Here is a 10438-nt window from a genome sequence, read left to right on the forward strand (position 1 = left end):
TTGGTCAATTTGAAACGATACAGAGAAGATGTAGGTTATCCCACACGTCCCGCGTTCGAAACCCGTACTGACCAATTCTACAGTAGCATGGCCCCTGCACTAAGGATGACACGCTCAATCAAAGAGAAGCTACAAATTTTTTTTGGCTTTCAATTTTCGTCCATCTGCTTTTTTCAAGTGCAAAAAGTACGCAGGCTGCCGACAATAACGCATGTTATGCGCCTCGTGCTCGAAGCACCTGAGGAGTCCCTTCTGCGAAAACGGATGTGGCTCTCGCGCGTCTGCACGGAGTCTCCGGAGGCTAACGGGAATTGGCCAGCAATGCCTTGGGCGAATGTCCCAGACTTCCTAAGCGAATCATCTCCTCATCGTGCAATGCAGTCGCTCCGCCCCTTTCACTCGATTTTGTCACATTTACACTGCGGCCTCGTAGGGTGCAAGGGAGGTGTATCTCCGAACCATACAGTCTAAGCAGTAAACTCGAATGCAATATCCATGGTCAGGATCTTGGGATTCAGAGGACTTGTCGTCGTTTCCAAGACGCCTGATCAGGGCACCTATCCATGTTGGGTGGTAAAGCCCACAGACAACGACATCGTCTGCTGAGAATCCCCTTCATCTCCCACGCCCTCTTGCAACCCAGACGAGTTTCCATTAATGCCGCGATCCAGGACCGTTAACCACGTTGCATGCAATCAGACTGGTTCTCCGAGACCCCGAGTAAGACGTCGAGTATGGTGCTGCGCTAGGTTGCCATGGCGGCCACTTCACATCCGGCATGGCAAGGCACCAAGCAGGTACTTAATTTATTTTTCAGGTACCTGCGGAATGGCAATGCACCTTAACCTTATCGGATGTATCTTTAACACAAGGCACGGTAGTTCCAGCGATCGCGAAGATCACCCAGGGTCTGGTTCTTCGACGGTCAGCAGGCATTGCGGGCGGCCCACCACCGTCATTCTCCCCACAATCGCCCAGGGCGAAAGCGAAAGCGAGGATGCGTTGTGTTCTAGCCTTCCATCGTCGACTCTCATGAGCCTTACGAATCGCTACAACCCGGCCTTCCCGTCCGAGTTTCCACTTGATTGCGTACCGCATCCACTGGTTCCGCAGAGCCCGCATCACAATACTGAAACCAGCAGCTCAATGGTGGCCAACTCATGTCGGCTGCGTCATTCGAACCGCGCCATGATGAACGACGAGGTTGAATGCTGTGCTGGCCAGGCATACATACCCCTGAACATGGTCTGCCGTCTAGTCCATAGGATCGACAATGATTCGCAGGGACCTGCTTTTGCTATGTAACACAACACGATGAAATCGGAAATGAAGAGTCAGAGCAGAACCGAGACCGATGGCGGTGATCTGGATTGCAACGCAGCATAGCGGCCCGTCAAACGGGAAAAGAAGTCAGGCTGAAGCCGCCTGTCTTGCCACCGATGAGCCATGCCACGTGTATATATATGGCTGTCATTGTGCGACAGAACGATTGATTAAGACACCGGCTCGCTTTCCTCACATAGTCGACACATTTTACAACTTTTGAGGTATCAATATGTTATATTCGGGAGCGCTGACAGCAACATTGGCAGCTTGCGCTGCAGCCACCGGCTCTGGGGTTAGAGCACGGGGGATTATCACCAACGATGGTGTCAGATGCGCTTGTAACCAGCTTGCAACCGCTGACCCCGACGCACTTCTTCGCCCCAGCTCGACCCAATACAGCGCTCAGTGCATCAACGTCTGGGACAAACGCTCCAACCTGGCTCCAGCCTGCATATATCTCCCCACGACGGCGGAATCCGCTGCCAATGCTATCGGAATCTTCAATACGTGTGGCGCTCAGTTTGCCGTCAGAGGCGGTGGACACATGAATGTGAGCAAGTGTTCGGTGCTTGAACTGTACACGGCGCTGACGAAAATGGTTCCAGGCCCCAGGCTCCAACTCCATCAACGACGGCGTGCTCCTCGCACTCAACAACCTGAGGGACATTAAGGTCAACGACGAAGACTACACCGTCGAGGTGGCCCCCGGCAACAAATGGGTTGACGTATACGAAGCTCTTGCCCCCTTCAAGCGCTATGCCATCGGTGGCCGACTCAAGACCATTGGCGTACCCGGCCTGACTCTGATCGGCGGTGTCAGCTATTTCCTCAACAAATATGGATATACCATGGACAACGTTGTCAGCTATGATGTGATATTGGGGAATGGCACATCAGTCCAGGCCAGTCAGGACATCAATCCCGAGCTCTTCTGGTCCCTGAAGGGCGGCGCTGGTAACTTTGGTCTCGTAACCAAGTTCGTCATGAAGACGTACGATGTGCCTCTGGTCACGAGCACAACGCAGGTATTCAACGAGTCTGCTGTCCCGGCATTCATCAAGGCCACTTGCGACATGGTGCTCTCCGAAGACGGCTCTGTAGGTGCCGGAGCCGTCATCAACCTCAATTATAACGTCAGCACAAAGTTGGTCACGCCTCAGATCTTTGGTCTCCAGGAAACGACCGAGTCGCCGCCCTCCCGCTTCGCCAACTTCACCGCCATCCCGGCCGTGAAACGCATCCACAATGTCACGGAGCCCGTTCACTGGCACTCCAAGCTGGAAAGCCCAAACCAGATGTTCCGGTGAGTAACCATTCCAATGTGACTTCTTCGTAGGCAAGTTCTTTTCTGACAGTCGTGTAGCATTCAATTCGGCCATCATACGATCAAGCCGGATGCTGATCAGCTGTTCTGGGTATACCAACAGTGGCGCAACGCCGTTGAAGATATTGCCGATGTTAAAGGTATTCTTCCCACTCTTGTCCTCAACTCTGCTCCCAAGTCTGCCGCCGCCGTTGGGAAGAACAATGGCGTCGGTAATGCCTTTGGCCTGGACACGGAAGAGTCCTACATCTGTAAGAACTCAATTTTTCTCCAAATGCCATAGAACAATACTCATAGTGGACAGGGTGGCAAATCGCGACTTCCTGGGATCGCCCTGAGGATGACCTCCGAGTTGAGGCCTGGGCAAAGAACCTTCTCGGACGTCTCCACAAGGCAAACAAGGACAAAGGCCTGGCGACGGAATTCCTGTACATTGGTGACGCCGCCGAGTGGCAGGACCCTATCCAGACATATGGCGAAGAGAACTTGAGGAGGCTGAGGGTTGCGCGCGACCAGTATGATCCTTCTCTGGTTTTCACAAAGCTCGCTTGGGGTGGATTCAAGCTTGGGTTTTAAGGGGCTTGAGCTCGGTTACGGAGCGCCATCGGGGCATCAGGCAGCGGAATGGTGACTGGCGCGATGTTCTTTCTTAATGTTTTCCTCCTTTTCTCTGACTTGTAGATAGCAGCATATGGCACGTGTATAATTGGCGTCAATTTCTTGATAAAGACGTGATCAAAATGTTTGAAACAGCCCAAGGTACCTCACTATAGACATACAACAACAACGTAAACTGTGTTTCTCGTCAGCTCTCTAGCTGAGTATGATAGGCCTCGGTGCTTATGACAAAGGCGCCAGAATGAAACAGACTGTTTCTGGAAGAGGTGGTGAAGGATCCTGCCAGGAGGTGCTGTAATGCTCAACGCATTCTTCTACGACTTCACCAAGCGCCATTTAACGAATAAGCGTCATGACAGATTTCTCAACGGCTCGCTCCCACGGTCCCCCCGTCACAAGGCTTGCCTTTCATCGCACTACCTTGAGGCTTGTAGCGTTGCCTAGATTCTTTCTATGATTCACTGGTCAAGCGCATCACTCAAAGCGGCCCGTAATTCCATGAATATGTGCCCTGCCAGATAGGTAGGCATGTGCTTAGTTGTTGTTGACAGCACATTCGTCGTCATCTCTTTCCAGCAGACTCCCTCCCAACAATAATCCTCACCCATTTCCCTTGCAAGCCAACTCGGGTCGATAGAGTTGACTTATCACTCTGAGAACACTTTCTCTACACCTGCTGAAAGATCACTCGGATCACAGTCTTCTGCCTTCGATTACCTTCCTGAACTCTACACCACAACTGCCTCGCTTGCAAGCCACCGCCCGCCCTCACTGAAAATACAGTCTTATTCAGCAATCAAGCAGTCAAGATGCCTCCCAAAGCTGCCGCTGCCGCAGGTGACTCCTGTCCCCTCAGCGCCAATGAAGCCAACTTCATCAAAGTCATGTTCGACAACATGAAGACCAGGCCTGACGCCGACTGGGACAAGGTAGCTGAGACGCTCGGTCTTGCCAATAGCAAGGGCGCCAAGGAGCGCTTCCGCCAGATGTCGAAGAAGCACAATTGGGGTGCCCGTGAAGCAGGCAGTGCCAGCCCCGCCAAGCCCGCCGGCAAGTCTTCCACTGCTGCCCGTCCACACAAGCCGGCCAAAGTCACCAAAACCCCGAGGAAGACGCCAGCCAAGAAGAAGGTATGCTTGATTTGAAGAGTTTTGGAGCGTCTCTCTTGTTAACCTGAAGCAGCAAAGCACTCGTGTCGATGCCCCAGAGCCCGGGGACCCTGTCCTCGAATCGGACCGCGAAGAGCAGTCTTCTGCTACTCTCAACAGTGACGAAGATGGTGGTTTTGAGCCTTGAGGTTGCTTGTTCTCTGGGCCACAAAGTATGCTTGGGTGTGGGCATGGGCAGTTGATACGGTCTATGGTCTTGCTTAGGCTTTGCTTTCATTTCGGACGACAGCGAAAGCCTAAGGATTTCAGCAAGGCTCATATGCTAGGGGAATACCTACTTCATTCAGACCGTCATTACTTGTTCCTTGCTGTGTTAAAATTAACCTCCGAATCTGTCAATAAATACGCTCACAGGGTAGACACGTGCAGGGATCAGACTTGACTCCTCGTAGCAAGCCTATCCACGGATGAAAGGAAAGACTACAGTCTACGTACATCTTGAGTCAATCTCTCCGAGGTTGAGTCTTTGTTTTGTGGCATTTCCATCGTAACCATTTGATGCTCCGTTTCCACTTTTAATGAAGCGAAGTAGCACCTGAAGGTATCCAAATCAACGCCGCCGAGACCATTCAAAGACTTTCTCTCAATAAGTGTCGTTCTCGTCCTTTTTCGTCCGGTTTTCACCTTCTCCGACAGATTTAATCACAAAGTGAGACGTGAAGGCACTCCTCTCCATCGCTGCCTGTTGGACAACAGCCTTCCAGGTTTCCGCCCTTTCTTCACCAACACCACGTTACTTACCAGTCTGAAAGCCACATCTCTATCAACCCATTTGACGCTACAACAATCGGAATTCAAGATTATTCGATCCCCCAAAACAAAGCATATCCCCACACTGAATAGTCCCAAAGACCACGATCATGTCTCCAAAGACTTCTCCTCTCGCCGCCTTCTCCAGTTCGTCTGATGACTCACGCGAGGCCCTCCTACCCGCGTTTGACGATATGGAGAAGAACCTTTTCATGGCCATGTTTCTGAGTCTCAAGAGCAAGCCCGATATCGATTGGGAGAAAACAGCGTCCAAGGTCGCCCTCAAGAACGCGGACACATGCAAGGTAATGCCGCTCCCAATCTTCCTGGAGGGGGTGCCATCAGTTTTCTGACCATCAATCAGACTCGCTACGGCCAGATTTGCCGCAAGCATGGCATTCAGACCTACAATCAGATTTTCGGCAAGTATCGCGGTGCGGCTACTTCCTCCAAGGGCAAGACCACCGGCAAGGCATCGGTCATCGACAGTGCTGGAATTCGAAAGGCCACCGGACGGGTTGGTTCGAAGGGACAATACACTGGTCTCAAAACTGAGATCGAGGTTGAAGACGATCTCGAGGATGGTATCATCAAGGACGAAAAGGTCAAGGCTGAGAAGTGAATGAGCTTGGACGATATGATGGCTAATGGGTAGAAGAATTTGCTGAGGGGCTTGACTTGACTCGAATGAACGTTCACCAGCTCAGAGATGTTTAGCTAGCTTATGATGCTTTACTTGTAGTGGCACCAGAGGCTGAGCACGTCGTACCAGGGACCATCTTCATATATTAAGCTTTCAACCCGACATTGAACCTCGTCTTTCTCCGCTATAGTGCGTAACTTCCAACGTGATCAATGAATGCTTCGCTTTAGGCCGTCTTTGCGGCCTCGTTGCCCAAAGCTGGCCTTAACATGGTAAGTGTCAGGCGGCCCTGCGGAGCCGCCAAGCAGGGGTCGGCCAGGGGCTAAGGGCTACGAGGAAACGCATATGTATAGGATGCGGAGGGCCCTTTAAGCTGCGGAGGGCCAGAATTCAGATGTATTCCGACCCCCTACCTATCTTCTATTACCTGGGGACCACGTGTGAAGACCTCTTCACTCTACTCTCAACAACGCTCTGACAGTAGTCGTGCAGAGTCGGAGGTACATACACAAGTTTTCGCCCGACACCCATGTTCCAATCCCAGCACCTCTAGAAACACCCCAAAGGCAACAAGCTCCGAGCCCGCCCTCTAAAACTCCGAACGATCCCAGAATCTGGCCCCGCGGCCATGCCATCAGCGCCTCAAACTCCGGCTCCCCAGCAACCAACCCGTCACCGCTCAGCAGCACCGGCCGAGCCCCAGCCCCTGAAATACCAAATGCGCCTCTCCATGACGCGCAGGAACACGCAGTAGTGCGCCAGCAGCAGCAGCGCCGCGGGCGCGCCCCCCCCGCACGTCGGCCAGCACGCGGCCGCTGACCTCGTACGCCCAGATGAAGACCGTGCCCGGGTCGACGTGCATGCCGGCGGCGGCGATGAGGGCGGCCGTGCGCTCGAGGGCGGCGACGGCGTCGAGGTAGTCTTTGCGCGCGGCGGCGGGGGCGTGCTTGGCTAGCACGGCGCGGAGCCGCGAGAGGGCTGTGAAGGCGTCTTTGGGGATGCAGGCCTGGTCGAGGACGGTGTAGGAGCTGGCGGTCATTTTTAGCGTAGATTCTAGAAATATGAAAGGCCGGAATGTGGAGTGTGTGTGTGTGTGTGTGTGTGTGTGGATGCGTAGACTTGCCTTCTGCTGCCGGCCATCTCGTTACTGAAGTTGCCCTGCGTGCCGTGGAAGAGCGGGGCAAACGGCGTCGTTACGAGGTTCTCGAGGTAAGGCTCAAGGAAAGACTGCATGCCGCGCGTGACGGCAAACAATTCGAGCATCGAGGGCATCGGCTCCGGTAGGACATGGTTCTCGCACCTGACTGGCAGCAGCGAGACGTAGATGACGGTGAGCGCGGCAAAGCAGAAGACGGGTATCCAGTTTTTGATGTTGACGTCGGGCAGCTGCAGCGTGTAGCCTTTTAGTCCCGACGACTGGTAGTGAGCGGCGAGGGTGAGGTAGTCCTGCCGCATGCTCGGGACGAGGAGAGACTTGTGGAGAGCGCTGATGGCAAGCATGCCGTCCATGATGAAGGCATGGCGGTCGCCCTCTTCGGGGATGACGTGTCGCCAGATGTGGCGGACGTCGTCCTGGATGGCCAAGGTATCGGCCGTGTTCACCGAGTAGTGGTGCATGAGCTCGAGCTCGCGGCCGCCGAGGTTCATGTCATTCAAGGGCGGGACGAGGCCGCCACGCTGGCGGAAGTCGAGCTGGAGAAAATCCGTTCCGCCGCCCATCGTGAGAGTCAAGTCACCGCTGCTGCCGCTGCTGGCGATGGATGCGGGTGTCGTGGCGGGCTGCTCTATTCTGCCCGGGTTACCGAGATCGCCACTTCCGTGTTTAGGGGGGTCGGAGGTCGACGGATGAGGCTCCCTCCGGCTCCGGCGACTGGGTGCCGGAGGTGCAACCCGGGTGTCTTGTTGGGGCGCTGCGTAGGCACATGGTATGCCGTGACGGGCGCGATGAAAACATGTCGGGTGTTTCTCGTCACACTTGGTAGAGACATGACGTGTAAGTTTGGTGCAGGTCGAGGCTCGATCATTCAATTGAGATTTTGACTAGCTGGGTACGACTCACCTTGGCTTTCCTCCGTTTACAGTCCTCGCATCCCTTGCGGGACTTTGTATGGCTCCTGCGCGGTGCCATGTGGAGGTGAAAGTAACCAAGATGTCGGGCAACCCAGAATGGTAGACTAACCAACGATCATTTGCATGTTGTGGTCGTGACAAGCAAGGTAGGACATGAGAAGCCGAACACGCGTGTCATTGAAGCGCCCTCAAAGACAAGAGATGCAGCCAGCATTTATTGCTCAGCATTAGACGCCTGGGCTTATAAGGAAAGCAGTGCTGTACGCTCGAAAGATAGTGACAAGCTCAGGCGCCCTCGTGTGCCGTGACGGGGACCGAGATCTGATCCATGTTTGGCCCCTGAGCCGCCCGGAACTCCCGGTGGGACATTAGATCTGCTCTGCTGAGTCCGAACCCGAATACGCGGTTGCGGAGGCATCGGCAGGCCTCACGACGACTTGGTATTCGCACTCACCACGAAGAACCATGACGATTTCGATTCCCAGGAATATTAAGCACACCATGAAAAGTAAGCATAAAGGTTCGACGACGGGAAACATGGCTCACGATTGGAGGGTCCTAGCCTAAACACGAGCCGGCCAGGCACGAGATTCTGCGCAAATGTCAACTCAAATGCTCCTCCAACTTGTGTTATTCCTCGTTGCCTTCACAGCAGAGATACAAAACTTCCCTGACATTTTTTCCTTCTTTTATCGTCTTATAATTCCAGGTGTCTATTGAAGTAGTGTCCGCCAGACCAGCACCAAGTCAACATGAGCGATGGCGCCCTCAAGTACAAGGACGCACAGTCCGCCCACTATCGCTATGACCCGAATGCTGGTGCCGCCGTCTTTTTCGCTATCCTCCTCAGCGTATCGACGATCCTGTACATATGGCAGACAATCCAACCCAAAACGTAGCACATGGCTGCGTTCGTCGCCGGCTTGTGTAACTTCTCCCACCTCTCCATGCTGTTTTCTTTTGAAGGCCGTGTAGCCTAACTGGTTGAAGGTGGATGCGCATCAAATAGCCAGTCGACAAGTCGAATGAACATTAGCAATGAACAGGAAGTCCGTAGCCTGATCTCTCCATGGGCAAGCTAGAACCACGGTACTCGTATGCAGAGAGCTGACTCTGCCAGAGTTTCTCACGCGAATGCAGCATGCTTCGTGCAGGTCAAATAGTCATCAATTATAATGATATGGCATTGTTTCCAGCTAGTCGCAGATACAGTCAGAGAGAGGCAACAAACCATCAACAGGGAGCTCCTTCTATCGCATAGAGCTGGGAAAGCCACCCTACAGCCGTCCAAACTCCGTCATCCAATGTATCATCATGAACCCCGTCGCATATTACTCGTGACAAGAGGGGGGAGACTGGTATCAGAGAGGGAAGAAAAAGTAAAAAGAAAAAGAAAAAGAAAACCCATGGCGAAAGGTGAAGAATCAGCCCCAACTCCTGTGATGCACCTTCTGCACCAACATATTTTTTGAATTCACCGCCGGTACGCCGGATCCCAATGCTCCGACTTGACACCCACATGCCCGGAAAGGCCGAGCCCGAGGCCCGGCGTGGCGTGCTGCGCGTCTTGTTGGGCGGCAGCCATGTGGTGATCGCACGTTGTGCCGATCGAATATTCATCAAGGTTGTAAGCGGCATCGAAAGCCGAGAAGGCCGGGCTCCCCGGCCACAGAGCGTGGTCTTGACCAGACTCGAGCGAGTGCTCGTGCTCATGTCCGCAGTGCCGTGCCGCCGGCATGTCGAAGGCGCCGAGGACACTGGCTGGTGGACTGAAGTGCAAAGGGTGCGCCGCCGACAGCATGTCATCGCTGCACGGTGTGAGGAGTCGCATTTGTGGGGCCGAGTGGCTCTCCGGGCCGGCCGGCGAAGCCATGGATGTGGGGGTAAAGTGGTTCTGATGGTACATGGGTTGGCTTGTGTGCGCCTTGATCTCTAGTGGCGAGCCTGACCGAGCATCAAGGTAGGCAGTGTGGTTTTGCAAGCCTGGCTCGGCCTTGACGAGGTCTTCTGGCTTGATCGTCTTCTGGTCCTTCTTCGACTTGGTCACCTTGTTCTTCTGGTTCGCCCGGTTCCTCTTTTGCGGCTCAAGACCCAACATGGATGACCTGAAGCGAGAATATCGCATGCGAGCAGCATGTCCGTTGGTGATGGGTTGAGAGAGAACGGGATCATGGGCCACGAGATTCCAGTCGATCTGATGGAGAGAGAGTCAGTTGTGGCCAAGAATTTATACGCCGTGTCTGCCTGTTCAGTGACTTACATCTTTGAGGTTCTTCTGCTTCAAAATGGCGAAGAGAAACCTTGTCATCTGGTTGTCGGTGCTGGACATGGTGGCTGCAAGTGTTGTGAGAGTATTTGGGGCTGTCGGTAGAGGATCGATGGAGGCGGTGAAAACGGGTTTCGCCAGATCATGACAGCAGAAGTGAGCCGATGTGAAGGCTGTTGAATCGTTGTTCGAGGTCATATATAGCTTCGTTTTTTATTCGTTTATGTTCCAGCTTACGGTGCCACTTTCTTATTCGCTCTTTTTTTTAAATT

General features: G+C 53.7%; 6 protein-coding genes across 6 annotated transcripts; 4 read left to right on the forward strand and 2 right to left on the reverse strand.

Moving 5' to 3' along the window:
- Positions 1-1555: 1555 nt before the first annotated feature.
- On the forward strand, positions 1556-3226 carry VDAG_08901 (FAD binding domain-containing protein; the record flags this gene model as incomplete). The annotated part of the gene is made up of 4 exons (XM_009656704.1): positions 1556-1876; positions 1932-2629; positions 2690-2901; positions 2955-3226. 4 exons carry the CDS (start codon positions 1556-1558, stop codon positions 3224-3226), a joined length of 1503 nt encoding a protein of 500 aa, XP_009654999.1.
- Positions 3227-4077: 851 nt separating this feature from the next.
- VDAG_08902 (uncharacterized protein) lies at positions 4078-4564 on the forward strand (the record flags this gene model as incomplete). The annotated part of the gene is made up of 2 exons (XM_009656705.1): positions 4078-4398; positions 4451-4564. The coding sequence occupies 2 exons, from the start codon at positions 4078-4080 to the stop codon at positions 4562-4564; spliced, it is 435 nt and encodes a 144-aa protein (XP_009655000.1).
- Positions 4565-5297: 733 nt separating this feature from the next.
- On the forward strand, positions 5298-5809 carry VDAG_08903 (uncharacterized protein; the record flags this gene model as incomplete). The annotated part of the gene is made up of 2 exons (XM_009656706.1): positions 5298-5492; positions 5552-5809. The coding sequence occupies 2 exons, from the start codon at positions 5298-5300 to the stop codon at positions 5807-5809; spliced, it is 453 nt and encodes a 150-aa protein (XP_009655001.1).
- A 700-nt stretch (positions 5810-6509) lies between these two features.
- VDAG_08904 (uncharacterized protein) lies at positions 6510-7818 on the reverse strand (the record flags this gene model as incomplete). Its single annotated transcript, XM_009656707.1, has 3 exons — positions 6510-6883; positions 6979-7643; positions 7721-7818. The coding sequence occupies 3 exons, from the start codon at positions 7816-7818 to the stop codon at positions 6510-6512; spliced, it is 1137 nt and encodes a 378-aa protein (XP_009655002.1).
- Positions 7819-8652: 834 nt separating this feature from the next.
- On the forward strand, positions 8653-8880 carry VDAG_08905 (uncharacterized protein; the record flags this gene model as incomplete). The annotated part of the gene is made up of 2 exons (XM_009656708.1): positions 8653-8751; positions 8800-8880. 2 exons carry the CDS (start codon positions 8653-8655, stop codon positions 8878-8880), a joined length of 180 nt encoding a protein of 59 aa, XP_009655003.1.
- A 494-nt stretch (positions 8881-9374) lies between these two features.
- VDAG_08906 (uncharacterized protein) lies at positions 9375-10229 on the reverse strand (the record flags this gene model as incomplete). The annotated part of the gene is made up of 2 exons (XM_009656709.1): positions 9375-10094; positions 10161-10229. 2 exons carry the CDS (start codon positions 10227-10229, stop codon positions 9375-9377), a joined length of 789 nt encoding a protein of 262 aa, XP_009655004.1.
- Between the last annotated feature and the right edge of the window lie 209 nt (positions 10230-10438).

This window comes from Verticillium dahliae, genomic scaffold (assembly GCF_000150675.1).
Source record: "Verticillium dahliae VdLs.17 supercont1.24 genomic scaffold, whole genome shotgun sequence".
In the NCBI taxonomy this organism is placed as follows: domain Eukaryota; kingdom Fungi; phylum Ascomycota; class Sordariomycetes; order Glomerellales; family Plectosphaerellaceae; genus Verticillium; species Verticillium dahliae.